The 21,015-nt window shown below is 37.9% G+C and overlaps 1 protein-coding gene across 1 annotated transcript in view; it reads right to left on the bottom strand.

Moving 5' to 3' along the window:
• Positions 1-21,015, bottom strand: part of LOC124621803 (bumetanide-sensitive sodium-(potassium)-chloride cotransporter) — a 597,202-nt gene that overhangs the window by 68,841 nt on the left and 507,346 nt on the right. The window contains exons 8-11 of the mRNA XM_047147239.1: positions 13,975-14,206; positions 3,434-3,555; positions 3,200-3,335; positions 2,442-2,653 (exon numbers count right to left, since the gene is read on the bottom strand). Of these exons, the coding sequence (XP_047003195.1) occupies positions 2,442-2,653; positions 3,200-3,335; positions 3,434-3,555; positions 13,975-14,206 (702 nt within the window). The remainder of the gene's footprint in view (positions 1-2,441; positions 2,654-3,199; positions 3,336-3,433; positions 3,556-13,974; positions 14,207-21,015) is intronic.

Here is a 21,015-nt window from a genome sequence, read left to right as displayed (position 1 = left end):
CCCTATTTTTACTGCTACATTCAGAAAGTGATTGTTAAAAATACTTGCAATTTGTGAATTATCACTCACAACATCATCATTTAGGTTTATTGCTATGGTGGGCTGTGCACTGTCAGACTGCTCCGTCTCCCGTTTGACAATATTCCATATAGTTTTAATCTTATTATCCGCATTATTAATTTCTGTCAGAACACATAAGATTCTTGGCTTCTAAATGCCTTTCATTGTTCTTGTTGTTGTGGTCTTCAGTCCTGAGACTGGTTTGATGCAGCTCTCCATGCTACTCTATCCTGTGCAAGCTTCTTCATCTCCCAGTACCTACCGCAACCTACATCCTTCTGAATCTGCTTAGTGTATTCATCTCTCGGTCTCCCTCTACAATCTTTACCCTCCACCCTGCCCTCCAATACTAAATTGGTGATCCCTTGATGCCTCAGAACACGTCCTACCAACCGATCCCTTCTTCTAGTCAAGTTGTGCCACAAACTTCTCTTCTCCCCAATCCTATTCAATATTTCCTCATTAGTTATGTGGTCTACCCATCTAATCTTCAGCATTCTTCTGTAACACCACATTTCGAAAGCTTCTATTCTCTTCTTATCCAAACTATTTATTGTCCATGTTTCACTTCCATACATGGCTACACTCCATACAAATACTTTCAAAAATGACTTCCTGACACTTAAATCTATACTCGATGTTAACAAATTTCTCTTCTTCAGAAATGCTTTCCTTGCCATTGCCAGTCTACATTTTATATCCTCTCTACTTCAACTGTCATCAGTTATTTTGCTCCCCAAATAGCAAAACTCCTTTACTACTTTGAGTGTCTCATTTCCTAATCTAATTCTCTCAGCATCACCCGACTTAATTCGACTACATTCCATTATCCTCGTTTTGCTTTTGTTGATGTTCATCTTATATCCTCCTTTCAAGACACTATCCATTCTGTTCAACTGCTCTTGCAAGTCCTTTGCTGTCTCTGACAGAATTACAATGTCATCGGCGAACCTCAAAGTTTTTATTTCTTCTCCATGGATTTTAATACCTACTCCAAATTTTTTTTTTTTTTTTGTTTCCTTCACTGCTTTCTCAATATACAGATTGAATAACATCGGGGAGAGACTACAACCCTGTCTTGCTCTCTTCCCAACCACTGCTTCCCTTTCATGTCCCTCGACTCTGACAACTGCCATCTGGTTTCTGTACAAATTGTAAATAGCCTTTCGCTCCCTGTATTTTACCCCTGCCACCTTCAGAATTTGAAAGAGTGCCTTTACAAATGTCTGCTTGTGTCTGTGTATGTGGGGATGGATATGGGTGTGTGTGCGAGTGTATACCTGTCCTTTTTCCCCCTAAGGTAAGTCTTTCCGCTCCTGGGATTGGAATGAGTCCTTACCCTCTCCCTTAAAACCCACATCCTTTTGTCTTTCCCTGTCCTTCCCTCTTTCCTGATGAAGCAACCGTTGGTTGTGAAAGCTTGAATTTTGTGTGTATGTTTGTGTTTGTTTGTGTGTCTATCGACCTGCCAGCACTTTCGTTTGGTAAGTCACATCATCTTTGTTTTTAGATATATTTTTCCCACGTGGAATGTTTCCCTCTATTATATCCTAATCTAAATTGTGATAGATATGTGAGGTACATGTAGATGTTGTACTGCATTCCTAGATTCTTTGTTTAAAGCTGGTTCCTGAAATTCTATAAACAGGCATTCTTAGGATAGCTGGTGTCTACCTTCAAGCACATGACAAACTTTGGCAGCATTTCCGTGACATTCTCAAACAGACTTGTGATCATTCGTGCTGCCCTTCTCGGTACACATTTCATATGCCCTGTCATTTCCATGCGGTATGGCTCCCACACACTTGAGAAATATTCTAGAGTGGGTCACATAAGTGTTTTGTAAGCAATCTCCTTTGTAGACTGATTTCGTTTCCCTAGTATTCTATTACTGGACTGGAGTCTGACACCTGCCTTACCAACAAGTGAGCCTATGTGATCATTCTATTTTTCAGCCCTACAAACTGTTAATGCAGATATGTGTATGAGTTGACTGATTTCAATAGGGGCTCACTGATATTGCAGTCATAGGATACTAAGTTTTTTTCATTTTGTGAAGTGTGCGATGTTACATTTTTGAACATTTTGAGTTTTGTCTTTTCTATAGACTTTCAGTAAACTTTTACTTCAAAATTATGATGCAAGAAACTCTCATTGCTTCCTAAATTAAACACAAGATATTTACAGCAGATAACACTATCTTTACAATAGTCAAAGAAATCAGCTTCTATTCACTGAATGGAGGGAATCTTGAGATGGATAAAACTAAAATACAAAAAAGCTTCATCAGCAATTTAGCTCATTCATTGATATAATCAAGAAATGTGAAAACAATGAAGATTATTATTTCTCCTGGGAATGTCAAATCACTAATCACATACCTGAATGATATGACCACACATCAGTAGAGACAAATTTTTTGTCATAAGGTACGCGAAGTCTATCAGAGGTGGTCGATGACTGGGCATCGCAGATAGTACCAATATCTGAGGCCTATAATTCTTCACATGTTCTTCAACATTGTTCAGCTGCTGTACAGAAAGCAGGGCATTCTTGTATGTTTGTGCTTGGGTTGAAGAACCCCAGTTCACTTCTGCACACATGGAAATGACAGAATATTGTTAATGGCAAACAAAAAAAATTAACAAAGAAAGGTGTTATGAATAAATAAAACCACAATATTAATAATTAAAGAACCACTGAAAGCATTACAAGCACTGACTGGGTAAGTTGATGTGTTATACCTCAGACACAGAGTTTGAAAATGGTGATAAGAAATGGATGCTTCAGTTTTATTCTAATCACTGGAACAAGGACTCTCTCTGAAATAATACATTCTTGAAAAAAATGTTAGCAATGAAAAACATTTGACAATGAACTTGAGGCCTGATACTGTCAAGAACTGATTGGAAAACACTTAATACAAGACACAGGATGATCAGGTGAATGAGTTTCTAGTTATTTATCTTTCAACTTTGAATACAAGATCTGGGAGTTAAAAATATCTGTATAATGCTGCCTAAAGATAAAACTATAATTTCATGGAAAGGAAAACATATTAAAAGCAATTGTTATCTTTAGTCATAAATTTAAAATTTTAAAAATGATGTTATATTTTGAATGTTTATTTATAATTTACCTGGTCTTCGATATGATACTATGAGGTACAATGCCATAACACAAGCAAGTGTTATGAGCGCTGTCCACCAGCTAATTAGAAACATGACACCCACACACAGAATAGCTCCCAGAAGGCTAAGCCACATGTTGTAGTACTGTAGAAAGAGAGGGGCAAGTGTGTATTCATTTCAAGTACATGAGAGTATTTAATTAATTAATCACTACAACCTAATTATTTTAGCCGGTTCCTTACCCTAAATTTTGGCCTCCACCCAATAGGTTTGGCAAGTGAAGCATGAAATGTACTGAAGTTTATTAAAGCGTAAGCTGCCAAAAAGAAGTTGGAGATCAATGGTGCTATAGCATTCAGTTCTCCTGTAATTAAAAGAAAAAAATTAATAAGGAATAACACCTGCTAATCAGAAACACGTGTGGAAATTTATCTTTACTGCCATCTTTGTGCAAAAGTAAAATGATATATCACTAGCCACATTGTAACTACGCTGTGTTTAAAAAGGCTGAAAATATGTCATGTAAAATTATTTCAGTAGCCGGCACAGACCTGTTGTTTTGTGCACATAGGAATTAACTTTTCGCCTAAAGCATAAACAAGTGATTTTTCAGAGAAAATATAAAAATAAAAAATGGATGCACAGAATTTTGTCAACATTTTTCTGTTGTCGGATCCTGGGGAATATTTTAGGATTGCACCTTAAGACATTACTGCAGGAAAAGATTTTCTCAAAAAACTGACCTAGGTTAGTGAGAAACCAGTCATGTGTAAGACAACTTGCTTTATTCATAGATAATTTTTTTTTCTTCTTCTTCTTCTTCTTCTTCTTCTTCTTCTTCTTCAAATAACGGATGCATTTGGACCAGAATATTTCATGTACCTAGACTTCCGAAAGTCAAAAGTCATTTGACATTATACTACACTGTCAACTAGTGACATCTTCACACATATGCCAATTGCTTAAAGACTTTTTCTTTTTCCTAACAGAAATTAAAATATGTAATAGGGCTGCTAATAATCTCTCTCTCTCTCTCTCTCTCTCTCTCTCTCTCTCTCTCTCTCTGTGTGTGTGTGTGTGTGTGTGTGTGTGTGTGTGTGTGTGTGTCATCCAAGATATAAAGGAAGATGACCCAGCTATTCCCAAAGCTGTACTAGAGTAGCAATGAAGAAGAAGGTTGACATGGTGTGACAGTAATTAGGAGAGGAGGTTTGAATAAGGAAGGAAGGAGAAGGATATGCAAACTATGCAAATATATGCACCTAAAGTTGGATATTCTATTAAAACAAGGAGAACTTTGAAGAGGGAATACAAAGACAACTAAGAAGACAGAAGATGATGATATGGGAGCCCTAAATGCACATTTGAGCAAGGAAACATATTGGGATGAGGAGGTATTAGGAGTGGGAGGGTGAGGAAGGAGAAACGAAGAGGGTAGAAAATTGTTAGACCTTTGTAAAAAGAATGGACAGTAGTAGGCAACACCTAGTTTAAGAAGAAGGAAAGTCTAATGTAGTGTGGTACAGCTATGATTAGTCAAGCAAATTTGTGGCAGAATATATAATATGTGACAGGACACAAAAAGAGTCACAGACGTCAAGGTAATACCTTCCGAAGCCTAGATAGTGATCCCTGACTTAGTAGTGAAAGTTTGAAGGATTACAAAGGAAAAGAGGGTAGAAAGACAGGAAAGAAGGACAATAGTGTCAAAGTTGAAAGAAGAAAAAACCAAAGAAGAATTTCATAGAACAGTAAAGGGTGATGCACCAAGGAATGAAATTCAGTCAGTAGAGGAAGGACAGGATGGTTCAAAACAACGATGATGGAAGGAGCAGAAGAACCAGTGGCAGGAAAAAGTGGAAAGAAACATCCTGGTGGAATGATAGAATATGGGATAATGTTGCAAAGAAAGAGGAAGTATTCCATATATGATTTCAGAAGAGAACAGAGAAACAAGAGAGGAAATAGCAGGAGAGTAGAGGAAATGGATGGAAGAGTGGACAAAAATGATGGAAGAGGACAGTGACGGGAGTGAGAAGGTCTTCTATGGATTGGTTAAGGCTAAGAAGAGGGGCATGATGGAAAATGTTGGACTAAAGGAAAGGAAGTTGAGAATGTACAGGAAATTAAGGAAGGAAAATTGTGAAAAGTTATTACTTCCCAATGGAAATATGAAAGAGAAAAATGAGAAGCCAGGGAATGTAGATTATGTCAAGATGGACCCCACCTGGATGGAAGTAGAGTAAGAGATAAATACCGTGAAAGGAGGAAAAACATCTGGACTGAATGAAGTAAGCATGGAGATGTTGACAGCAGTTGGCATTGTTGGAGAGCAATGGCTCTACTGGGTAATAAGAACAGCATGGAAAGAAAGAAGAACACCTGACGACCAGAGAAAGGGAATCATAGTGCCAGTTTTTAAGAAGGGTTGCAAGAAACTATGTCAGATTTCTAGGGGAGTTACTCTGATGTGTCATGCTACAAAGGCATTTGAGAAGTTTCTGGAAAAGACAGTATGGAAGATAGTATGAGGAGGATAAAGAGAAACAGTATGTGTTTTAAAGTTTCCACATCTGATAATTAACATGTAATACACAATCAAAGCCAAGGTGGTTGTGGGCAGAGCACTATACAAATACCAAGAACCTCAAGCCAGAAATTCAATGTCAAAAGCAAGGCTGGTGTTCATATAGCAGCTAGGTGATATTTAACAGAACTTGTGCAGTCTACTACACAAAACTGACCCACGGTCACTTGATTAGCTCCATGCTGCTATCGGGTTGCCCCATGTGACCCTGTGACCCTGTGACTGTGCCTGTGCCACACTGGTGTCTAGCTGGAACTCCACAGACTGAATGAGCAATGTCAAAGCCAAAGTGAGCTTCCTGGCAAGGAAGCCACCAGTTCTAGAGCTCTGACTGTATATATCACAGTGTTGTCCTCACACCACTGCTGAGCATGCAGACAGAGAGGGCTGCTTGTTGACAGTTGCCAGCCAGGTGACCGCACTTACCGCAGACCCAGCAGTTTGCTGCACAGTGGATGCATTGGTTTCTGTTATGATCGCTGCACATTCCAGACAGGACTAAATCTTCTTTGACATGCATGACATACATAGCAATTCTGAGGAAGAAGGGCATTTCTGATCTGCCTGAACATAAAAAAAAGGGTTGTGATGATGATGAGGGAGCAGAATCATTGATATTTAAGTCTCACAGGAGGCACCAATGATCTGGACGCTCGTGAACTTTGGCAGTACTTAGGAGCAGAAGTAGAAGATGGTGAATCAGAATCATCAGTCGATCAGTGTTTGTGAAGGTGACTAACAAACTGGGAAACCTAGATGTCATTTGCAGAAACCTGCTGAGCTTCCAAAGCACCTTGAAAGATTTAGCAACTTGGACTACCTCATGAACACTATGATCAGACTTGGCTAGAGCTTCTGCAGTGCTCTCCCTATCAGGGGTAAGGGGCCCAATCACTTTTTGAGTAAATGATCCGACATAGGAGACTTTACAGTTCTGACCACATGGAACTGCACTTGTGTGTGAGACCCTGCACATCCACGTTGTTTATGACATTCTTTAACACAGAGCCTAGCCACAAGTTGCACCTGCTGACTGTACTATCTGATTAACAGAGCACAGAGAACACTGAAAGTTATTTCACTAAGGTCTAAGGGTGGTTTCAATTTTTCCATCACTTCATATAAAAGCAACTAGTACAAGACAAAAGCAAAGCACTTTCTGCCTACTAGAAATGTAATTAGCAAAAAGTGGAGTTAAAAACAATGAAGGTAGATTTCCCAGCTCCCCTACGAGTCATTAAATGCAGCAAACAGCAGTGGGCACAATGCCGCAACTGCTGTCTGATGTGTTTGTTGATACTGGACATGGGCTGGAGAAGACTGGCCTACTGTTCCTTGTGCTCTTGAGCCACATATCACCATAAATGTGACAGGGCGTGCCAGAGAGATGCTAACTGTAGTACCTCAGATCTGTATCAATATTCTCCACTGGTGGGGATATTGAAGTTTTAGACCAGGGTATGAAGATGGTAATGGTATAACAATGGATTTCCTGGACACTGGGGAGGTGTATGATCAACATCATGAAAGTGTGAGTCATGTAAAAGTAGGAGAGAAGACAGACTGATTTGAAAATAAAAATGGGCTGAAGCAAGGGAGTGCACTATTCACTCTACTTTTCATCACCATGATAAAAGAGATAATGACAGGAGTGACAGCATGAATAGGAGATGAAAATGTGATAGCAGTGATGTTTTTAGGTGATCTAATGGTGTGGGGAAATGGGAGAGGAGAGGTACAGGGAAGGTTAAATAAATGCGTGAAAGTGGCAGAACAGTATGAATTGAAATTTAATGTAAAAAAAGTGTGAAATAATGGTGTTAACTGGAATACAAGAAGAATAGCAATGAATATAAGTATTAGAGTACAGGCACTAAAGAGAGCGAAAAGTTTCAAGCACCTGGGACACATACCAGAAGACAGTGGAGGAATGAAAAGGACATTAGTGAAAGGGGAAAGCAAGCTCATGGTTTCCTGCAGATTGTAAGAAGACTGTGCTGCAGCAAGGATGTACCAACAAAAAGTAAGGAAACTGAGGGTACTACGCTCCAATACTCATGTACGTATCAGAAATGTGGCTAATGAAGAAAAGGCAGGTGAGCAAAATACAGGCTTGTGAGACAAAATTTCACAGAAGTGGGGTAGGACTTATCAGAATGAATAGAGTAAGGGATGGTGTGCTGAGAGAAATTGTGAAAGACAAGCCTGTGCAAGAGACCACAGAAAAGAAAAGATTAACATGGTGTGGGCAAGTTGAAAGACTGGGAATTGGCTGAATACCAAGGCAGGTCACAAAATGACAATAGGCAAGAGACCTACAGGAAGACCAAAAGAGAGAGAAGGAATGTGTAATGAGGAGAAGAGAAGATTGGTACAGAATGAGAGAGAAAAATGGCATGGGGACAGGAAAAGACGGAGTGGCTTACGTGCTAAACAGACGCAGCCAGGGCCTGCAGACTGTAAAAGATGATTTTGACAATTTCTATTTAATGTACCAAATGTTAACAAAAACAATATATAATAACTCATAAGAAAGAGAAAGAATACTATAGCACCCACTATTTATAGCAAACTTCTGCGGTCTATCACATTGTTCAAACACCCGGATAAGAAGTGATATGAAACAGAAAGCACATGTTAAATCAATGGTAGGACAGGTGGAAGAAAGTCTTACATACATTGGTACAATTCTGAGAAAGTGTGGGACATTTTAAAGGAAACAGTATACAAGGCACTAGAATAACTACGTACAGAATTTTGATACAGGGTTGTGCTCCTCATGATTCAGGCATGACAGAGACACACTACAAAGATTCCAACAGGTCACCACAGCCCACGCCAAAGAATAACAGGAATTCTCACAGATCTTAAATGAGAATCTTTTGAAAGAAAGTTGACACCTTTTTTTTTTTTTTGCAAAACCCTGTTGGACATATGTAGAGAACTAGTGTTCAAGGTAGACTGTAAAACAAGTCTGCTGTCTGCACTGTATACAACATGGGGGGGGGGGGGGGGGGCAACAGAATAAGATGAGCAATATCACATACTACATCACGGAGATAATTCTTTCTTTCTTCATCTATATGGTGATGGTATGGGACAGAAGGATACTAATACTGGTATGAACTAATCTCTGTTATGCACTGTACATTGGTTTGCGGAGTATCATCATCAAAGGCCTATATTTCCTAATGGAAAATTCAAGTAGCATCACGCAGACATTTTTGTAGGTGACTCAGGAGTCCAGTGCAAAAGCCCACTTGGTATCCACAGATGGTACAAGTGTGTATCACCTTGAAAGAGGGGTCTGATTAGATTAGATTCAGTTATCATTCCATAGACGCAAAAATGAGATGAATCTCGTGGGCATGGAACATGTCACAAAGTATAATATAAAACACATAGAACATTTGAATGCAATCCTCACTTCCCTGATCATTTGTCAGGAGATTGTCGAAATATGTGAATAAATTACAGTAAACTGGAACTGCTAATATTTACAGAAATAATACACTGTCAAAATGAATCATAGTTACGCACTTTTAATGAATTTATCTTACACAAAATACCTACTCTTGACTACTGTGACCAAGTGTTGTAATAACTGAAATCCAACAAATGTTTTTGCTTAAGCTGGTCTAACAGTCCCTGGCAATTGTCTATATGCTCATTTTGCAGGTAAGTTGTGGTACTTACTGCCTCACTCCATGAGTTTCCTCCATACGATGCAGCCTTCAGCAAGCTCCTCCCATTTATCTCAGTAATATTAAATGTGTTGATGTTGCATTTGATGCAGTCCTTGAAGTGGAATATGGGTTTTCCAGGGTGTCTCTTGGCATGTGCTGTCTCACTAAGTAGTGTGTGTCGGGGAAGCTGAAAGTGATCCATGCAATGCAAATGTCCTAGCCACTATAGGCGGCATTCCTTGAGAGTGGCAGTGGTACTCAGTAATGCCACAGTATTCAGAACCATCTCATTTGTTACATGGTCCCTCCATGTTATGCCTAGAACATTTTGTAGGCACTGCAGATGATAGGTCTTGTTAATGTATGATGTCCACATCTCAGCACCATACGATAGGGTGCTCAGTATGGATGCTCGGTAGGTGAGCGTTTTTGTAGTTACCCTAAGGTGTTTGCTGTCTCATACTCTTGTACAGAGCTTTCCAAAAGTAGTCACACTTTGCCAATTCTCTCATTCATTTCACTGTGCAGAGAAAGATCTTCTGACACAAGTGAGCTGAAGTTTCAGAATTTGTCAACTGCATTCAACGAAGAGCCATCTAATCTTATGGCAGACATAGACATGTATCCTTGTGCTAACAGCCTTTTTAATATTCTCAAAGCTAGAAAATGCTTGCATGCAGCAGCAAGTTTGTTCACATGGGTTTGAAGTTTGTCTTAAGTATGTAGTATGAATGCTGCATCATCAGCAAATAAAAGGTTGCTCACAAATAAGTCCCACTATAGCACTTGGACCTAAGTTGCGAATATACACAAACTGGAAAAAAACCAGGATGGAATGTAATAATATTATGAAAAGGATAGTTGCTACTCACCATACAGCGGAGATGCTGAGTCGCAGACAGGCACAATAAAAAGACTGTTGGAAAGCGAGCTTTTGGCCAACAAGGCTTTTGTCAAAAATAGACAAACAACCCGTGAAACCAGTCATGTGATCTACAAGTTAAGCTGCAACCACTGTGCTACATTCTATGTGTGCATGATAACCAATAAGCTGTCTGTTTGCATGAATGGCCACTGACAATCTGTGGCCAAGAAACAACTGGACCACCCTGTTGCTGAGCACGCCACCCTAAGTTATGTTCTTCATTTTAATGATTGCTTCACAGCTTGTGTCATCTGGGTCTTTCCCACTAACACAAGCTTTTCTGAATCACGAAGGTGGGAACTCTTCCTGCAATATATCCTGCGTCCCCATAACCCTCCTGGCCTCACCCTTCATTGGTCATCGTACTTAACCACCTAGCCCCTTCCTGCTCCCATTCCAGCACTGCACAGCCCTCTATTTCACCAATGCACCCAGTCTTGTTACTTCTCTCCTTTTTCACTACCCCACCCCCCTTTCTCTCCAGCCCTCTCAATTGCACCTAGTTGCCCTATCCTTGCTCCATCTCGTCCCTGCTCACTTCTGAAAGAAGCAGTTTACCAGCCCCCACCACTTCCCTGCTATCCCTCCCCCTTCTTGCCCCTGCCTCCCCCGCGACCTGATTGTCTCTCCCATCAAATGCTACTGCTCACAGTCTGGCTTTAGCTGCCAGAGACTGTGGCCATATCTGAGAGTTGCATTTGTGTGTGTGTGTGTGTGTGTGTGTGTGTGTGTGTGTGTGTGTGTGAGTGAGAGAGAGAGAAAGAGTTGCATTTGTGTGTGTGTGTGTGTGTGTGTGTGTGTGTGTGTGTGTGTGTTTTGTCTATTCATGACTAAGGACTTGTTGGCCAAAACCTCACTTTCCGACAGTCTTTTTATTGTCCCTATCTGCGACTCCACATCTACACTATATGGTGAGTACCAGCTATCCTTTTCATTATATATATACACACACTGATATCGAAAATATTGAAAATGATATTACGGCCAACTTTTTGAATGGTTATACTGAGAAATGTGTCTCTTTAAATGTGTTTGATATCATCTCTTTATTTCTTCCAAGTCATTCCAACACAAACAATGAACCTCACATAAGTTGTGTTGCTTCGCACATGATAAGGCAGTATGTGAATGAAAATAAACTGAAGTTTAACTCCCAGAGTAAAATGCCACTCACACAGGTCTCTGCCCCCAAGGTACAGACCACTGTATTCTAAATAAGAAGAAGTGCACATGTTTATTGAAAAAAGAAATATATCTACAAATAAGAATGCCATAACCTTCAGAAGCTACAGTGTCCTTGGTTGTATCAATTTAAAAATCTTATGTTTATGTGCTCAGTTTTCAAGTCATTTGAACTGAGATAAAATGCTTGAGCTTTCAACAGCTGTCACTGCCATTGTCCTCAAGAGTTAAAACTTCTCACTGCTAGGGTAAGTCTCATATACATGATCTCACATGACCTCGTTGTTGAAGGGACATTAAACACTAATCTGTGATCTCATATATATGAAACAGCAGCATCCTGAATGCTGCACAGATGTACTGAATCAGTACATGCTGAGAAGGTGAGTTACACTGTCCATGATAACACCTGCCCACTTGGGTGCAATTATGTCAAAAGATGTGGGGAGCCTGCAGCATATTCTAAACTGCCATTCCTGCTTACCTGTAACTCACAAGCATTTTCTTCTGATTCTGTTCAGGGCCCAAAATGCCTCTCCATGTCCCACTAAGTGTGAACCCTCGTTCATCGTAATGAAATGTCCATTGCTTCTTTCTAGTGTAGAATCCCTTGCCCAAGATGCTCATCTCCTCAAATAATATTCTGGGGTCATTCTGTAGGTGATGTTCCACCACAGTTGACTTGCCTGATTGCCTTTGTTTTACAGGACACTTACGTTCAGCACAGTGCTCAGTGACTGATCACATGGTTTGTCCTATGTACATACTCTTACCTACATCTGCAACAAGGCAGTTATGTTTACAATGAGCATTGTTACTTGTCCTGTAGCTGAGAACAAGCTTCTATCTTTAAATCTACATAATAGGATAATTTGTACAAACAATAGCTGAAAAATATGTTATCATCATCATCAATTGAAGACATAAAGTCTGTAAATGAGTCTGTGATCATATTGTGGCACTTCATTTATAAAGGTCCATCTTGACCACACAGATTTTATATTTCACTGCTACCAGTTTGGACTACTGCCATCTTCAGATCATAAAATATTCCGATGTAGGTTTCAACATCAAAATCTATACATGCATGTACATAGTACATCATCATCATCATCATCATCATCATCATCATCACTGTCATCATCACACCATCTTCCTTGATCTGATACGGTCTTGTGAAGTTCTCCTGCCACTTTTCTATTGGTCGACCTAGAGATCTTATATCAATCATCAGGCTGGAAGTGAAGCAGATGCTTTAGACTTTAATAAAAGAATACACAACCCTACCCTGAACACTGATAGAGATCAAATGACACTGGTTTCATTACTGGCAAGAAATACCATCAAAGGGTAAACATACTCGGAAGCGAACATTAGAATTTCAAGATCTTTGAAGACTCCTCTGCAAAATGGTTTGGTACCTGTTTTACAACAGGCCAAAAACATAATTTGTTGCAAAATGAATAGGTATATAATCACTTCTATGTATATAGTGGCCATGGACGAAGTTTATCTTGTATAAATTCATGAGCACCTAAACAGTTTTGCATACAAGGGTAGCACTGCTTTGTGTCTCAACAGTCTGTACAGTATATAATCATATTTTCATTTCATTTGCAACTGTGATAATGGGATTAAGTGCTTGGTACCTGTTGTGATTGTTCCTAATAAGATCTTCTTTTGCAACTCACATCAATGCATGGTGCACACAAAATTCCAAATAGTTTAGTTAAATATAAAGTTCTGATACATATATTATTAATGAACTGTGACAAAAACTTAAAATTATTCTATTCATACACCCAAAATGGTATGGTGCAGTGTTTATTGAATCTATTTAAATTCCACTGCAATGTGTGTGTTTGTGTGTGTGTGTGTGTGTGTGTGAGAGAGAGAGAGAGAGAGAGAGAGAGAGAGAGAGAGAGAAAGAGAGAGGCGGGGGGGGGGGGGGGGGGGGGGGATGCGCACGTGTAAGGCTACATAAATTTTTGTTATTTTTCCCCCTCTTCTCAAGAAGTCCTAGAAAGATTTAACCTCTACCATTAACAAATCTGATCTACTGAAACACAATCAGACAAATTATGGCCATCATGATTTATAAATCTAATGTGCAGTTTTGATTAAGAATCTTCACAATATTATGCAAAACTTACATCACACTTCTTACATAATATTTAACAATTGTGAAACTACAGAATTCATACACAAGTTAACAGACCAAACTTGAAAATAAGAGAAATGTTGTCCCTTCACAATTTTGGTACACATTTACCTTTCAGAAATAGGACATGAGATATTTATTAAATACATAGTTATTTGATGATAATGAAACAAAGTCATAGATAAAATTTTGAAGATTTTTTAAAATGTTTGTCATTCTAAAAAAGTACAAGTCTGACTCACCTACAAGAATAAAGGCTATTGCAATGAAAAATGTCAACACATATCCTCTAACAGGTTCATTGTTTTTTCCATATCCTCTTCCAAACCATGTAATGTAAGGATACAACTGATCTTTACACAAAGCTTGAAACACTTTTGGAGCTGAGACTAAACTTGCCAGAGCAGATGACAAAGTTGCGGCAAAGCAACCAGCGTAAATAAGAGGTCCAAAACCAGAAACCAGTTCCATCACCTGAAAAGGAACAGTTTTAATTTTCCGTAATACAATAGCATATTCGTTTTAACTGTAGCATTACTGTCAAATAATTCAGTTAAGATTTAATTCCTATTTCTGAAATACAGTTACTTGGCTATTTCTACATCTACATTTACATCTATAATCTGCACACCACTCTGAAGTACATGGCGGAAGGTACTTTCTATTGGAGCATTCCTAATACTGATTTGACATACTCAATCTGAAGATGCAATGATATAAGATCATTACTCATCTTAATGAAACAAGCATAACCAGTTGCAAATGTAACTGCCTTAGTCAGGTTATAATGTATTACAGTATCTAAATGTTCAATGAAGAACATGGTACAGCCCTGTATTTTGTTCCTATAACATGTTACTGTGAACAGTTCAATGATAGGGTTGTTCTTATCATGATCAACATCTGACCAACACCAACAACAATATTTCAGGTATACATGCCAAAGTCGCAAGCAGACGATGAAGAGACAGAGAAAATATATGATGATACTGAGTAGGTAATTCAGTACGTAAAGGGAACTGCTGATCTAATAGTCATGGGAGATTGCAATGTGGTTGCAGGGAAAGGCGTAGAAGAAAGGGTTACTGGAGAATATGGGCTTAGCAGTAGGAATGAGAGAGGAGAAAGACAAATTGAGTTCTGCAATAAATTCCACTTACTATTAGTGAACACACTGTTCAAAAATCACAAGACAAGGATGCATACTTGAACAAAGCCAAGAGATATGGCAAGATTCCAGTTAGATTACATTATGGTCAGGCAGAGATTCTGAAATCAGATGTTGGATTGTGAGGCATACACAGAAGCAGATATAGACTCAGATCGCAACTGTCATACAGTCAGCTTAACAGCTCAAGCTTTCAAGTTTCTGACAAGAACAATATACAGATGAATGGAAAAGAAAATTGAGGGCCTATTAGATGACAATCAGTCTGGCTTTAGGACAGGCAAAGGCAGCAAGAAGGCAGTTCTGACACTAGTTGATAATGGAAGCAAGAGTGAAGAAAAATCAAGACATATTATTCATAGGATTTGTTGACCTGGAAAAAGCATTTTACAATGTAAAAAATGGTGCAAGATGTTTGAAATCCTGAGAAGAATAGGTGTAAGCTATTGGGAAAGATGGATAATATATACAGTATGTATAGGAATTAATAGGGAACAATAAAACTGGATGACCCAGAATGAAGTTCTCAGAGTAAAAACTGTGTAAGACAGGGATGTAGTCTTTCGCCCCTACTGTCCACTCTATTCGTCAAAGATGAAAATGAAAGAAAGATTCAAGAGTGGGAACTAAATACAGGGTAGAAAGATATCAGCAATAAGATTCGCTGATGACACTGCTATTTTCAGCGAAATGATGAAGAATTACCTGATCTGTTGAATGGAATGAACAGTCTAATGCATACAGAAAATGGACTGAGAAGAAATCAAAGAAAGACTTTCAGTAATGAGAAGTAGCAGTATGGAGAACAGTGAGAAACTTAACATAAAAAATGGGGATCACATAGTGGACGAAGTTAAGGAATTCTGCTACATAGGCAGCAAAATAACCCACGATGGACAGAGTAATGAGGGCAAAAAGGCAGACTAGCACTGGCAAAAAGAGCATTCCTGGCCAAGAGAAGTCTGCTAGTATCAAACATAGGCCTTAGTCTGAGGAAGAAATTTCTGAGTATGTGTGTGGAGCACAGCAGTGTATGGTAGTAAAACATGGACTGTGGGAAAACCAGAACAGAATTTATTCAAAGCATTTGAGATGTGGTGCTACAGCAGAATGCTGAAAATTAGGTGGACTGATAGGGTAAGGAATGGGGAAGTTCTTTACAGGATTGGTAAAACATGGAATATATGGAAAACACTGACAAGAAGAAGGGACAAGATGATACGACATCTGTTAAGGCATTAGAGATTTGCTTCCACAGTACCAGACAGAGCTGCAGAGGGTAAAAATTGAAACAGAAGACAGAGATTACAATACATCCACCAAATACTGTAGAACCCCTATTTAACGTTTTTCTAAAGACCAGAATTTTTTAACCTTAAATGGGAGTTTACCTTAGATCGAGGTTTTGATAGAAAGCAAACCTTTTCCAGAACTCTTTGCCTGTATTGACATAAATTGCACCAACACACATAATTTACACAATAAAAACAATAAAACGAGAAGATACCTACCCTACTCACTATACTGTAATTACAACATTTTTTGTAGCACTAATACAGTAGTCAAAGATCGTAGTTTCCCGACACACTACAAAATTTAAACATCCACAAAATACTTACACAATTACAGTAATATAATAAATTGAGTTACTTTTCCTATATACAACACATGTTTACACAACTTTCACAGTGCCTCACTTTTTGAAATACCTGTAATCAAGAATGGTAGTCTGCTTTTTAGCACTGTTGGATTTTAGGTTCAAAATGTCCATCTCCAATTGATTTACTTTGTCTATAACAGGGTTGTCAACTTTAAATGCTGTGACAAATCTCCGGACAATGTCTATGCTGGCAGTAGAATACCAATTTCAAGCTGCACTTAAAAGTGAAAGGTATCTTAAAAGTGAAAGATATGGCTCATCATATGATGGATAGCTTTTTAAGTGGCCCTACCTCTCAGGGATTTGGGACACTTAAAATTACAATTACATCGCAAAACACTGACAACAGTGAAAATTCACGATATCTATCGAAATACAGTATTCCGAACATACACGCACATGAGCTGTGAGCAGTGATGTCGCAGGTGAGCTCGCTGCACTGCATACCAGAACACAGTTGTGATTTTTCATGTTTTCTTATTAAAGCTAGAGACTCCGTATCGGTACTTCCGTAGAAAGCATAATCCTCTGTGCCATCAAGCACATTAGAAATAAAGTACTTTTTAAATGTGTGACGAACAGTTTCACTTAGAAGACATTTCCAAGACTGACTAATGCACATGCACACTTGAGACAAGCTTGCACACTTAACGTGTCCTGTAGGCGTTAACTGCCTATCTTCTTTCATTAGGCACTGTGTATACATACTATATTTTTCTGCTTGTCCATAAAAGGTTTGTTTAAACAAACATTTAACGGTTGCAGAATGGACGTCATCCATTCTGTAATTACAACAATTTTTTTTTTTTTTTTCACAGCTGGTGTACAGTGACCTGCTTACAAATCAGACAAGCATTCATGACAAAACCTATCAAGGTACCAAGACGATGTTGCCAAACAGGTCTGATCCACTCTAAAACCATGTCCTCCGTGAACCAGCCAATTTCGTTAGCACGTACAATAACATCTTTAGGAAACACTTTGGACTGTGGTAAAGTCTTCCATGTGAAATGAGTGGCAGTAGTTTATGGCCATCGGCTGTACAAGCCAGCATGAATTTCCGGTGCACAGTTTGATGATGTAGCACTGAAATGCAACGAGTTTTTCCCGCATTTTTCAGGCCCAATTGTGGCTCCCATTAAATTCCTGGATTTTCTGATGTGCTTTTACTTGAATTACAATATTTCTGCAGCTACAGGTAAGCACTGTCACTGCTTCCACACAAAATCGTCACTACGACTTCCAACTCATAGTGACAGCCACGTTTTGGTCCAGAAAGTGCTTTTCTGTTGCTAGAACAAGCTGAAAGTTGTTACTTTTCCCGTCTCCATGTCTTACTGAAGTTCAAAAGCAGACTGAAACAAACGTTTTTGTGAGCACTGCTCTCATTAGCTGGAGTTGTCAAACTGTAAAGCCACACTTGTCAAGTTTCTTCAGAATGTCCGTTTTGATGGTGTATATGTAAAGAGTTATTTTTAATTGCTATAAATATTTGAAAAATTGCTAAATTCAACCATGATACAAAAAATTCCTTAACATTCACTACACGAAACTAACACGATGGCTTCTGTGGTGGCTTCTAGTAGCAAAAAGCAGCAATAAATGCCGCAAGTGCTTGCAGTCGTAACTAGCAGCAGTTTTTGGAACTTCTTAGGCTTTGCACCCAAATGTAAACTGCAGGTGGTTTTTTGGATTCCGAAAACCGGAAAAAAAGTGTGGCTAGCATTCAAGCTGCAAAAGCCACTATTGTATTGTTTTCAATATTTAATATTCCTAACGCTAAATGTGGGTTTTGTCGTAATGCGAATTACGTTAAATCGAATATAAAATTGCATTGCACTTATGGAGTAATTTTCAGGACTTGAAATTTCTTCCATTAAATGTGGGTTTACACTAAATCGAGGTCACACAAAATCGGAGTTATACTGTAATTGAGGATGTAGGTTGCAATTGCTACTCTAAGATGAAAAAGTTGCCACAGGAGAGGAAACTGTGATGGGCCAGATCAAAGTAGTCGGAAGACTGATGCCTTTTTTTAATAAATACGTGTACAAATAAATAAAAAATGTTTCAGGGTTTTGGCAATAATATACTGTTTTGAATTGACAATGGCCAGTTTTGATTAATATTATGATTATTTCATTTTGTTCTGACTTAAAATATCAGTCCATGCACAATCTGCAATTGATAATAACAATAATTCATTGTTTTAAGTCACATGAATCCTCTATTTGTCATATGAAAGTGTGTTAATTAATATAAAACAGAGTTAAGATGATTGTATATTGAATAATTACTGCATACGTGCAAGCATTCATCAAATTTCAAAATAAGAAAGACATTTCATAAAATAAAAATTATATGTAAATTATGTGAAAATAATTTTGTATTTCAATCAATTTAAAGAAGATTGTTGATTCACTTGTCACACATATTCTGCAGAAAAGTTTTTCATGTGTAACAAATCTGACTGTAAGATATGTATTGAACAATAAAATATTGTAAATATTTAGAATTCCAACTTTGTGTTGGAAAAAGGATCAGGAACTGTATTTAGTTTTATTATTTCTTTATTCTTCTGTCTTAGTTACATTGGCAATTTGGATTAATTGTGACTGGTTTTGCTAATGCCCAATTGTTATCAAACCATTATCTGAGTGGTTATGAAATGATTAATAACATTTGTACATTTTCAGCTATTTACATCTATTCAACTTTGAACATTCTGTGTTATTAATATAAGTGCCTACTATGCACTACACATTATAGAGGACTGTCCTTAATGTAAGCACCTATTATACATTATACTGGAGTGCAAAGTGGACACTTATATTAAGGACCCAGAGAGCTCAAAGTTCAATAGTTAGGAGTAGCTCAAAATGTACAAATGTTATTTCATTGATCATTTTATAATCACTCAGGTAATGGTTCATTAAGTAATGGACATGTCTGAAACCATTCAGCATTAATCCGAATTGTCACTGCAATTGATATGAAAAAGCAAAGAAATAATAAGGCTATAAATATGAAGGTGGCTATGACCACATGGCTTTAGTCTTAGTTTTAGTTCAGTTATGAATCATTCATAGTTCACTTACGTCTTAGGACTGGTTTAATATTGTCATACTCTTAGTTTTGACTCAGTGTTTGTTTGACATAACATGAATTACTCAGTTTTTAGTGCTTTAACGAGTTTTTGTGGTAAACACCAGAAACGAAGTGAAGCAGAAATGTTTTAATTTTTGTCTGCTCATGCATGAAGAGCCCACGATCAGATCTCATCCCCCAAGAAAGCTAAGTACATTTTAATTTATTTTTTTTTAATTCTGCTCTGCAAATATTATTAATGCACTAAATTAGCAGTAATATTTTATACAATGCACATAATATATTCAGTAATTAACTGCAGCTTCTAATTTACGAATCCTGTGTGTGTGTGTGTGTGTGTGTGTGTGTGTGTGTGTGTGTGTGTGTGTTAGTTTCTGCAAAAAAGGAAGTTTAATGCCACACTCACCCTCCACCCCACACCTTGTCCTGCACTTTCACTACCACATCTCACTTTTTTGTTAGTTGAAACATTTGATGATATTTCCTGTTTTGTTAACATTCCACTAAGTCATTACAAATTTCAGTAATACTGAATTCTGTTCTGCTCTACCATAATCCCTACTGAATGTGCTGTTTGATCTCCTGTAGTACAAAGCATTGCTATGTTTTCATTTCCATCTTACTTTCACTTTAAGTAGCATATTCTGTTATCAACATTTTCTACAAATTTTTTCTGCTTTTCAGAGCAGCTGTTACTATTCCAAATGTGTACTGTAAGACCTTTCATGTTCTTCCATCTCTGTCACAAATGTGCAAGGAAAATAAGAAACCAAACTTCTAAAAACTGACAAACTTACCCATTACAGACTACTACTCATTCAATCATTCATTTATCACGTTTTGTAGATACCATCAAGAAGGAAAACCTTCAGGAATGTGGAGTAAGTCAGTGTGTGCATTAACAAAAGACAAACATATCAAAAAAACTTAACATCTATTTCATTTTAACCATAAACTATTACAATACTGCTAAATGCTATTCATGTTTATGCCAGTTAAATTTAATCAAATGGATTATGAGAGATAGAGGTCTTACTTTTTTATAAAAAGAAAAGAACTGCCTTGTCAGTTATATTAAATAGCTGTTGTTCATTTCACATTGTTACCATAATATTTACTTGATTACTTTGGAATTTTTCAAAGAAAGTAATCACCTGAATCTTTCAATATGATGAGTCCTGTTCACAGTACATTACTACTCCTCACACTGCTTTACAACTAATGTGGCTAACAGAACTTTTGCATCCTTGAGTCTAGATATTCAGATAACTTTTAAAAAGAGTTGCTTGTGAGATATGTTTTTAAATTGGTTGCATTTCCGAATTTCTTGCTTTACGTTAGGTGGGA

This window comes from Schistocerca americana, chromosome 7 (genome assembly GCF_021461395.2).
Source record: "Schistocerca americana isolate TAMUIC-IGC-003095 chromosome 7, iqSchAmer2.1, whole genome shotgun sequence".
Classification (NCBI taxonomy): domain Eukaryota; kingdom Metazoa; phylum Arthropoda; class Insecta; order Orthoptera; family Acrididae; genus Schistocerca; species Schistocerca americana.
The sequence above is the reverse complement of the archived record's forward strand: the minus strand, read 5'-3'. Positions and strand labels throughout refer to the sequence as shown.